Here is an 11323-nt window from a genome sequence, read left to right on the forward strand (position 1 = left end):
TGAGTAGATCCTGTGCATGCCAAAAGTTCAGGTTTGATTTATGACATTTCCAGTCAAGGATCCATAGTAGGGCTGGAAATGGCCTCCATCTGAAAAAATTGAAGAATTGCTGCAAGACAGGACTGGGCAAGATGGCCCAATGATTGAGTTGTATAAGAAAACATCATGTGTCCTTGTTCCACATGCACATCCCACATGCACAAGGATTACAACACAGTAATGAGGGGTGGGTGGGGCAGTGTCTCTGTCAACTCAGTAGCTGAATCTGTTTTCTAAGTATGTTTCCAGATGGCGGGGATAGTGGGGGTTTTGTAGTGGTTCAGAGTACAGGAGTGTGCCGCTTAACAACAGTTCACTTAACGACAGTGCATAAATGACAGTGGTCAAAGCACAATAAAGATGCACTTAATGAGGCAATCATGTCTCCCATAGCCTGCAGCCAAGTACTTGTTTACACAACAGAGAGGCTCTAAATGCAAAGAAGAGGCAATCTCTCTCCAGTAGCCTGTGCAGCCAGCTAGTGTCTGGCAGGGAGTGTTTGTTTACACAACAAAGGCAATAGACTGGACTGAATGTTCACTTAATGACCTAATTGTATAACAACAGGATTTGGAGAACATATCCCCAACATTAAGTGGCGCACACCTCTACTACCAGCAGAGGGGAAGCCAGATAACGTAAATGGGACACTTCATAGGAACATATTGTTGTCAGGAAGAAAAGACACTATAACGGCTGAGGCCAGTACCTGCCCTCCATGATGAGAACTTGGGCCCAAGCAAAAACAGAAAAGCCAGGCCCATCTCATGCTATCTCTGCCGTGGGGAGACATCTCTCTGCCCGGCTGATTATTGCCAGCTGTGGCCTTTGGCAACAGCCTGGGAGTGCCCCTCATTGGCGAATGATTGATACGTCTGGGCCAATTAGCACCCCACACCCCTGATATAACCTCCCTATTCTAGCCCAATACTCTCACGACCCTCGACCTTCTCCATACCCCTGCACCATTCTACAAAATACGTAAGTCTGTCTACTGTGCACTTTAATAAAAAAGATTCCTGCACTTAGCTTGGTGTACTCCTTTCCTCTAATCTCTAAAAGAACTGTACAGGCTGTGGGCTGGCCTGAAACAGACACCAACACAGAATACTCCTATGTCACCACAGTTCGCTTTCAGTGAAGGATTTTCCACTGTTGCCTACATGTATATTGCTCATAAATATAATCACACTGATGGGTCTTTTTAATTTAGAACCTCCTCTTTTCATTTCATTTCAGCCACCTTTCAATTTCCTCTTAAAATCCTACATAGGTTACGAAACAGGCAGCCCTGTTGAAACAGGCAGCAATATTGAAACAGAATAAGACATGGGAAGATAAGAAAACTGAGATAAAAAAGAAATGGTTGAGATATATAAGATGGGTAAGGGAAGGGGGGGCCAATACTGTTATAATGGATAAAATCCAAAAAGTGTGCTTATGGCTACAGATATAAATACTTAATGTTAATGGTAGCTCTTCAAGGGGGGAGAGAAAAAAAGGGAAAAAAGATTGTTGATGTATGATTATGTAAATATAAGTGGAATGTATACGTTAAAATTATATATCAATTAAAAAATTTTAAAAAAACGAAACAAAACAGGCAGCCCAATCCTATCCCTCACCAGCCTGGGTGATACAGAGGTGCCCATAGGGGGCATGCTGCATGCTATGGTGGAGAACGGGCAACAGGTATCCCAAGACAGATAAGTAAAAATCACTCTTTACATCTCTGTAAGCCACCTGACTGCCAATGGGTCCTTTCAGACCTACATCAGCTATTTAAGCTGGCATAATTTCAAGGAGCCGCAAGGGGCGTGTTGGTTCATGGAAAAGGAGATAGGAACTTGGGGTTCCACTGAGATAGACTCACACTGCCAATGTATGCTCTTCAGTATGCAAGCTGGTGGCATGCAAAAGGAGCCTCCGGCCAGTGGCCCCAAAGCGCAAAAGAGCAGCTCGTCTTTCCACTTATGACAGTGGTTCATGAGATCTGCAGCTTCAGGCCCTGGATAGAACCATGCAGCAACAGCGCAATCATATGCATGCCTATGACTTCTGAAGTAAGTCCCACTGAGTTCAGTGAAACTTACTCCCAGGAAAGCACATATAGGATGGCAGCCTAATATCACATAAATGATAAAAAAGATAAACACACATTTGTGTGTGTGTGAAACTTACCTAAATATTTGGGGTAGAAATATTCCTGTAATAAAAAAAATATAAAAAAACACAAAAAATTAAGAAAAATTAAGAAAATATTAATCTAAAAAGAAATACTGCTTAATTGTTTGAATAGCTTGGCATGATAATTAAAATCAACTTGTGCTGCAGCACAACTATGTCATAATAAAAACAATTTTATTCATTTTTAGTATTTGCTGCATATTTGATAGTGATTAGAACCTTTTTTTATGGAACCGAAAGAGTATTTAGTAAATATAGATGGAAAGGGCACACAGCCTGATTTTGAAAACAGTCTGATTTCTCTGGAAGCCAGCAACAAAAAAAAAAATGAAATGTAGATTATCTTTCCAATTAAACTATCAAAAGCTTGTAACAGAACACATTATTTATCTTATTTCCCATTTCAGAGAGAAAAAACATAGGGCATCTTTGCTCCATCACTCCACGAGCTGAAGATTTTATTTTGTGGTAGAATTTGCACTGCTATAGATCAGTTATGCTGTGCACATAAACAGCACTTTCAGATGCTTAAGGAGTCATTTATATTATACAGTCCTGTAAGATTGTTACAGCATGGTGGTGCTCCACATAAAACATTACATGTCACCATCACATCTATGAGCATCAGCCAAGGCTATCAATCTAAGTCAAGAAAGTAGCAAGACCACAGTCCTAAGAGATTTGCCATTCTCAGGCCCAAACTGGGTGTGATGTAGGAGTTCCAGCACTGGAACACTGCTCTGCCCATGACAATGGAGGTGGGACTAACTTGCCTGGCTATCCACCTGAGGGGAGACATGAATGAAACATATAAAATTATGCATGAAATGAACTGTGTGGATAGAGGGAATTCTTTTTCCTTTCACATGACACCACAATCAGGGGACGACCACTACATTTGACCGGCAGGAGAGTTCGAACAGACAACAGGAAATATTTCTTTACCCAGTGAGTAGTTAATCTGTGGAATGCCTTGCCACAGGATGTGGTGATGGCTCCAGGCCTAGGTGCCTTTAAAAGGGAATTGGACAGATTTATGGAGGAAAAGTCCATCATCACAGGTTACAAGCCATGATGACTATATACAACCTCTGAGTTTTAGAGATATCCTATTTCTGAATGCCAGGTGCAAGGGACTGGCAACGAGATATAGCAAACGTGTTGTCTTGAGCACTCCCTGAGGTATCTTGTGGGCCACTGTTAGATACAGGAAGCTTGACTAGATAGGCCCTTGGCCTGATACAGCAAGGTTCTTCTTATGTAGAATGCACATAGTAAACAGAATCACTTTCTGTCTCAGAAGATAGGTTCCTGGTACTTTGAAGGTTTACTTGGGAATTCACAATATGAATGTTAAAATATGTTAAAATGTTAACATATGAAATCACAATATGTGAATTTAACATTCACAATATGAATGTTAAAATATGTTAAAAACACTAAAATTGAGTGTTGGGAGAGTTAGAACAGACAAAAGAAAATATTTCTTTACTCAGTGTGTGGTCAGTCTGTGGAACTCCTTGCCACAGGATGTGGTGATGGCATCTAGCCTGGACGCCTTTAAAAGGGGATTGGACAAGTTTCTGGAGGAAAAATCCATTGGTACAAGCCATGATGTGTATGCACAACCTCCTGATTTTAGAAATGGGTTATGTCAGAATGCCAGATGCAAGGGAGGGCACCAGGATGAGGTCTCTTGTTATCTGGTGTGCTCCCTGGGGCATTTGGTGGGCCGCTGTGAGATACAGGAAGCTGGACTAGATAGGCCTATGGCCTGATCCAGTGGGGCTGTTCTTATGTTCTTATGTGCCTATGGATGCTTAAGAAATTAAAGCATATGTATTCTTGAACAGTGGAAGGGCTAGGCTATGGTTTACCATGATAGATATGTACAAACAGTCACAGAGCTAGGCTATGGTTTACCATGATAGATATGCTTTACCATTCTTAGATGAGTTGCTGTTCAGAGTCCTCTTACCGTTTCAGGGTTATTTTCAAAGATCTCCCTGGCTTCTTCCTTATTGCACAACTCTTCAATGCATTCACGTTCCAAATTTCCCTTCATCCTTTCTTCCACAAAGGAATTTGCTCTGCGTTTTCTGACCAGAAACTCGGAGGCATGGCGCTGAGATAAAACTAAATAAAAACAACATTTTGTGTTGAAGAACCTTTAATAGGTTCTTAGATTAATAGATTCGTGTCATATCCTAATCCCCCTCCAGACTATGGTCGTGCCCCAAAGGTTGGTGGTGGTGTAGGGGAAAAAAAAACAATAGAAAAAGATGGGGAAAGAAAAAAATTAATGTAAACTTATATAGAAACTGTACGCTCTTCCAGATACACGCTGCACACTTTGCATGTGTGTGACACTCTTAGCCACTGTGTCCCCACTTAACAAAGTCTGACCCTAGTTCTGGTCCTGTTCTTTCTCCTTTGCCCCTGCTAATTGGGTAAGAGGCACTTTTTCAAGTGGGTGCTCCTTTTTTTTTTTTTTAGCAGGGGGAGAGTAACTGGCCCACCTCACCCCAGCACTGTCTGTTCCAGTGGCTGTCTGCTGGTATTCATTTGCATCTTTTTAGATTGTGAGCCCTTTTGGGACAGGGAGCCATTTAGTTGTTTGATTTTTCTCTGTAAACCGCTTTGTGAACTTTTAGTTGAAAAGCGGTATATAAATACTGTTAATAATTAATAATAATAGTGGAGAGTTTCGCTGCCTTGCCGCCTATGAAGGAAAATTAGGGACAATAAGCTTTTCCCTTTACCACCAGCCAAAGGGTTCCACAATCTCTCCTTCTCTTGCTTTGACAAACTTGCAGCGTCATCAACCCAACAAGCTCAAAGAGAGAAACTACTAAAGTACAAAGTCACACATCAAAGCAGATTGCCAAATGAAAGAAATAAATTTACAATAAAGAGAAACAAAATGGAAAAGAGATTCAAGTCAGGTGATATTGATACCTAACCAAATTCCCCCAAACCAATGCAGCACCACCAATGCAGGCTAAGTTGCATTCTGTAGGGGAATTTCATATGCTGGAGGTTTTCTCAGGGTGAGGCCCTGGGATAAAACCCAGTAGCCACAATGGGTCAGCTTGGACCTGCACTAGTGATATTGCTGGCACAAGCCTGCATTGGTCCGTGTTGGCAGATCAGGCCTGTGAAAAGGATAGGATATGGCATGTAACAGTGCATCTGATCCTGCCCCCCTCCTGGGCCCAGTGTACCCTCCCATCCTGTCACTGCTCTCCCCCCACCCCTTTGCTGGACTTAACTGTTCCAGATGGCATTTCTCCATGCACTGCACCAGCAGGAAGCCTTTGCCCTGTGCTGCTAGAAAGCATGCCATCATAAAGTGCTTTATGGCACTTTTGTGACAGCATGCTGGCAAGGCACATGTTCTGCCCATGCAAGTCAAGGATAGGATCGAGACATGATATATTTAATCTACCATATATTTGATACTTTGCAATCAAAATGAATGTGAAATTAGGTTATTTAGAATCTAAAATAGGGCTTTTCTTCATATCCATGTAGGCTCCCCCAATTCTACAGGGGGAGAGCACATATTGCTGATATTTTTTTAAGCACCACAGAGCAGCAGCTCAGCCATCCATCTTCTGCAAGTTTATTCACTATCACCATCAAGCAAATGTCAGACAAGTCTGTGTGGGAATTATATAAGATTGCCTCACATCACTGCTTCCAAAAGACTCTGCAAGCAACAAAGCCCATCCAATACTGGCTGGCTAGAAAAGTATTTGGGTTCTGGGCAAGGATACAAGAGGCACCAGACAGTACAGCTGATTGACATGCAGGACACTGTGAGAGAACAAGAACACTCCAGCTGAACCAGGCTTAGCTTCTCCTTCCTGGATGAGAGTGATGTTGCTAAGTGTGTGTGGAGGAACATTGGGGCACTGGCATTGTACATTTCAAGTCTGTAATACAATGTACCCGTGGTTCCTAAACTGTGATCCATGGCTTTCTGGGAAGCCACAGAAACCAGTAAGAGTAGCTACAGAATCCTAGTGAAAAACCCACCGCCCTATACAATGTATTGTAGCCCTAATGGGGAGCCGTGGCCAATGGTCCAGTAGGTCAAGGGAGCCCCCAGTGATAAAAAGTTTGGGAATCACTGCTATATACAGCCTTGCCTGAGAGTGAGCTCCAATGGACACAATGGGACATATGTCCAAGTAAAGAAAAAGGATGAGAAGGCTCCAGTTGCAATGGCTACCTTATGTTACATGGGACAGCTAAAAAGATCTTAGCTTTGGACACTGGACTTAACTTTTGCAAAAGAAATTGCAAATATAGTACTATTATCAGGAAATTTCCATCTGTATCCCTGTTCAGAAAGTCACATTAGATTGATACTGCATTTACAGTTGTAATGTGGCATATTTTGCAATTCTTCATTTTTCCACATTTCTGAACTCTTAATTAGGTGCGGTGATCAAAATTCTAGTGGACTTCAAGCTAAAGTTAGTTGGAACATATCATATTCCCATAGCCCTAAATATACTGCACCAGACTCTTAATAAATTGATTATAAAATGTGCAGACTTGATTTCTGCCTTGGATATTCAAGAGAGTTTACAAAAAAAAAACTAACAAAAATACATAAAAGTGCTTCTTATCTGATCCACAGTCCACAAAAAAGAGGACGAGAAAAGAATACATGTCATAAAGTTTGGTTCAAAAAGGAACAAAAAGGAACATGCATAGAAAATTATGCATGGGAAGGACAGAGTGGATAGAGAGATGCTCTTTATACTCTCACATAACACGAGAACCAGGGGACATCCGCTAAAATTGAGTGTTGGGAGAGTTAGGACAGACAAAAGAAAATATTTCTTTACTCAGCATGTGGTTGGTCTGTGGAACTCCTTGCCACAGGATGTGGTGAAGGCATCTGCCTAGATGCCTTTAAAACGGGATTGGACAAATTTATGGAGGAAAAATCCATGGTTACAAGCCATGATGTGTATGTCCAACCTCCTGATTTTAGAAATGGGGTATGTCAGAATGCCAGATGCAAGGGAGGGCACTAGGATGCAGGTCTCTTGTTATCTGATGTGCTCCCTGGGGCATTTGGTGGGCCGCTGAGAGATACAGGAAGCTGGACTAGATGGGCCCATGGTCTGATCCAGTGGGGCTGTTCTTATGTTCTTATGAGTGAAGAGTCACAAAATTTTTTTTTTTCTTTCTCTCACTACCATCAAAAGTTAAGTAATCTGGCAGGTCTTCTTAAAGATAGAGGCTACAGTTCTTACTCACATTCCTTGGAGTAAGTCCTATTGAACTCAGTGAAACTTACTTCTGAGTAGACACACCTAGGATTGTGCTATACATTTCATAACTGTGGCACCACTACTAAAAATGCCCTGCATCAAGTACGAATTCTGCTATGTTTCTAATAAAGGAAACACAGAAAAAATAGTATGTATAACAGCAATTGCTGCTACAAAATACAGCTTGGCTAATCCAAGTGGTTGGACTATATCCAAAGCTTTGGGTCATAATGATGATCAAAAACTATTCAAATACAAGGAAAAAAAAGGTGAATTGGCATAACCAAAGCTGCAGGGCTAAACATATTTGCTTCAATTCCCTTGCTTTAAGTACTCATAAGGATTACTTTTGAGTACACAAGGCTGGGTAGTGGTTTCAAATAACCAAGCTGTACCTGTAGTTCATGAATAAGAATTCTTTGTAAAGGGAAGAAGACATCTTGCATGTAGGTTCAAAGTTTTGATTCAAGTTAAAGGAAGTTCGCCAGTTAACAATAACTCCACTCTTTTGCACTGAGGATTGCAAATCAAATGAGATTTTTGGCTCTTTCAAATCAAAAGTAGAAAGGATAACAGACATGCAGCCCAATCCTATGCATCTGTATACAGAAGCAAATTCCACTGAGTTCAATGGGCCTTACTGCCAGGTAAGTGCACATAGGATTGCAGCCATAATCACCATTCTCACATGACTTTCTATTGATTTCAAGAGAAAGTAAAACTAAAACCTTTTACTGATCTAGCTTCAAAATATTTTTATAAAACACTTTTCTATGTGTTTGACTTTTTAAAAAATACATGGCTGGAGCTGTTAACACAGTGAAGTAGAGTGTATATTGACTTACAGCAAAATCCTGTGCATGTCCACTCAGAAGTAAGTCCCACTGAGTTTAGTAGGATTTATGACCCAGGGCTGAAACCTATCCAACTTTCCAGCACTGATGCAGCCACAGTGCATAACAATAAGGAAACAAATGTTCCCTTACCTTGAGAAGACCTCTGTGACTGCCTCCCCACAGCAGGATGCAGCACATGCCTCATTGGCATGGATGCATCAGTGCTGGAAAGTTAGACAGGATTTGGTCCCCAGTCTTCTTGGGCTTCTGCATCACCAGAACATGTCTTCCAGTGGCTCAGCATGCTTTAAGGTATGTACAGAGTACAACCTGCATCTCCCCAATAAATAAGAACCAATTTATTGGTGCAATTGGACATTTGCCATATGAAACAAACAGATCCGTTTTCTACTGAAGGTACTGAAAAATCAGACAACTGATTTTGATATCAGATAACAAGATTATCTCAGACAAAAATATCAGATAACAGATTATCTCAGACAAAAAGTAAAAAATAAACTCATTTGCAAGGTTCCCTCCCTTTTTTGACACAGTAAACAAAAGAGCAACTAATCCCTTTGATTCTAAAGTTCAGAACAAAGAATCTGGACTGAAATGCATAAGTAATCCCTTCAGAAAGCTTAAGGTTCCCAAGCACAGATCTTAGAAGTGCCTCCTTGTCTTTAACAATTGCAAGAGAAGCGATTTCACTAGTTGAGATTTTCTTATCACAGTGCTGAAGCAATAGAAGAAGCCACAGCAGGTAACAGAATTTCGCTTTTACATATGCACTATAAAGGTTTGGTTGCCCTTTCTGGGATGCATAGATGATGATGAATGATGGCAATGAAAGAAATGGCAGGGCATTGAGCTGAGGTTAGACTAGATAACCTCCAAGGAACCTTTCAACTCTAACATGTACGATTCTAAATGTATGGGAAACAATGGCCCTCCACATGTGATGCATTGATCCTGTTGGAATTAAGAAATGTTCTTCTGCCAAATCATTTTAATTGGAAACTCTAGTAATTTTACTTCTTCTTCCTCTATAGCAAGCAGCAAGGTTTGTTCTCCTTATTCTGTCTAGGTTTTTTGTGACCATTTCTCTTGACATGGACATTAGCATTTTCTGTTATTTGCTTGTAGGATGCTAGAAACTGAATGGTCATCAGCTGTATTCTCTTCTAAGGCTAGATATATTAGAAGAGTTTGGGGTTATCTTATTTCAGGGTCTATTCACCCGAGCATTGGCTGTGGGATACCCACAAGAAAGGTGCTGGAGAAACCAGGATTGTCCCCAGCCTGTAGTGGCCGTGTCTATAGGCCACCATTTACAGGATTCAGTTTCAAAATATTAAAAACTGGATGTCATTGATTGAGGACCCAGAAGTAGAATCTTGTGCATAATGGTGGGTGCTCATTATTGAATCACTGGTGAGTAGGAGCCACAGGTGTTTCCTGTAGCTATCAAGAGCTTTAAGAGTTGCAGTCTTAATTACACTTTCTAGAGAGTAAGCCCCATTGAGTTCAACAGAATGGACATGTTTAGGATGGCTCTGTACCGAGACTGAGGATACAGGATTAGATGGACCACGACATAAGTACACTATTCATGGCAAGAAGAGAGGGAGAGTGTAATAGGAAAAGAAGTGAATAAACTACAGCCAAAGTGCAACAACCACACAAGAAGAGAAACTACTTATCCATTAGGATAGAAACATGACAAGTTCTCACCCTGTGTAAAATAGTACATAAAGACAGCATTAATCAATGTTACATGTGTGTGTATGGCTGCAATCTTGTACACTCTTTCCTGGGAGTAAACCCTAATGAACACAATGGGACTTGCCTCTGAGTAGACATACATAGGATTGTGTTGTAAGTTACTATCTCTTCAGTACAGTGACCCAGCCTCCATTTCTCAGCATATGTTTGCGCAAAACAGATTGCTTTGGGAGAAGGGAGAGAAGCTTGCTTGGGGATTTATCAGAACCTGATAAATCTGCTGCACAAATTGCAAGAGACCTATGATCGCCTCTCAAATATGTCTGCTGTGAATGAGCCAAATAGATTTGCAGCTAATCAAATTTTCTTCTACATAAACACTCAATGACTCAGGCAGCATCTATACTGTTCCAAAGGATTGCAGAATTACATTCACTGAAGGGAAGGAAAAAGGGGGGGGGGTAAAGCGGAAATAACGCATTGATATAATTGCAAATGTCAGAATAAAGGTCTTAGCACTCCGCTGAACCAAGAGGAAAGAACAAAAATCTGAATTAACTGGAAAAGCAAACAACAATAAACTTTCTGTAATGTTGGAAAAGCAAGCCAAGTTGTACTTACATGTCCTAGCCTCAGAGAGAGCGAGTGCTGTAATAAACAAGCAGGAAATAAACAGGCAAGCCATACAGTGAAGCCTCATCCTTAGGGGGAGTAGCTGGAGTGGGTTTTGTGGTATGGGGGGTTGGGATGGGGAGGGGGGATGTTGGCATCTACTCCCAGACTGGCTGTTCAGCTGCTGCCTCTCTGTTTACACGCTGCCTGGAAGAAGGCAGCCGGGAATCGTTCTGCCAGGTTCCAATCCTCCTCCTGCTGAGAGGGAGGGAAGGGAGGCCAACTGGGGGATGGGGACTGGCTGCAAAGCCAGGCAGGACATTTCCAGGAAACATTCCTCTGTGTTTCACATGGGGTGGATAAACAGGATGCAAGCGAGGGGGGTCCTGTGCCCATGTACCAGAGGTTGCTGAACTGCCTTGGGGCTGGGTTTCCATCAGCTGACTAGAAAAGAGAATGGGAACACACAAACATACACACAATTATGTTCCTTTTTCATTGTAAGAGTTTACCTTTATCTTAACATTTTTCTTTTAAAAAGGTGGTCCTCTCATATTGAGGGGAGAAAGCAACCAGTTCGAAACAACCGGAAGTACCCGAGAACTGAAGACACGCTGATATACTGATGAG

The 11323-nt window shown here is 41.5% G+C and overlaps 1 protein-coding gene across 1 annotated transcript in view; it reads right to left on the minus strand.

Annotated features, from left to right (window-relative positions):
• Positions 1-11011, minus strand: part of PROS1 (protein S) — a 36019-nt gene extending 25008 nt beyond the window's left edge. Inside the window, exons 1-3 of the mRNA XM_066620058.1 lie at positions 10703-11011; positions 4205-4362; positions 2221-2245 (exon numbers count right to left, since the gene is read on the minus strand). Of these exons, the coding sequence (XP_066476155.1) occupies positions 2221-2245; positions 4205-4362; positions 10703-10781 (262 nt within the window). The 5' untranslated portion in view covers positions 10782-11011. The remainder of the gene's footprint in view (positions 1-2220; positions 2246-4204; positions 4363-10702) is intronic.
• Between the last annotated feature and the right edge of the window lie 312 nt (positions 11012-11323).

The sequence above is a fragment of the Tiliqua scincoides genome, chromosome 3 (genome assembly GCF_035046505.1).
Source record: "Tiliqua scincoides isolate rTilSci1 chromosome 3, rTilSci1.hap2, whole genome shotgun sequence".
In the NCBI taxonomy this organism is placed as follows: Eukaryota; Metazoa; Chordata; class Lepidosauria; order Squamata; family Scincidae; genus Tiliqua; species Tiliqua scincoides.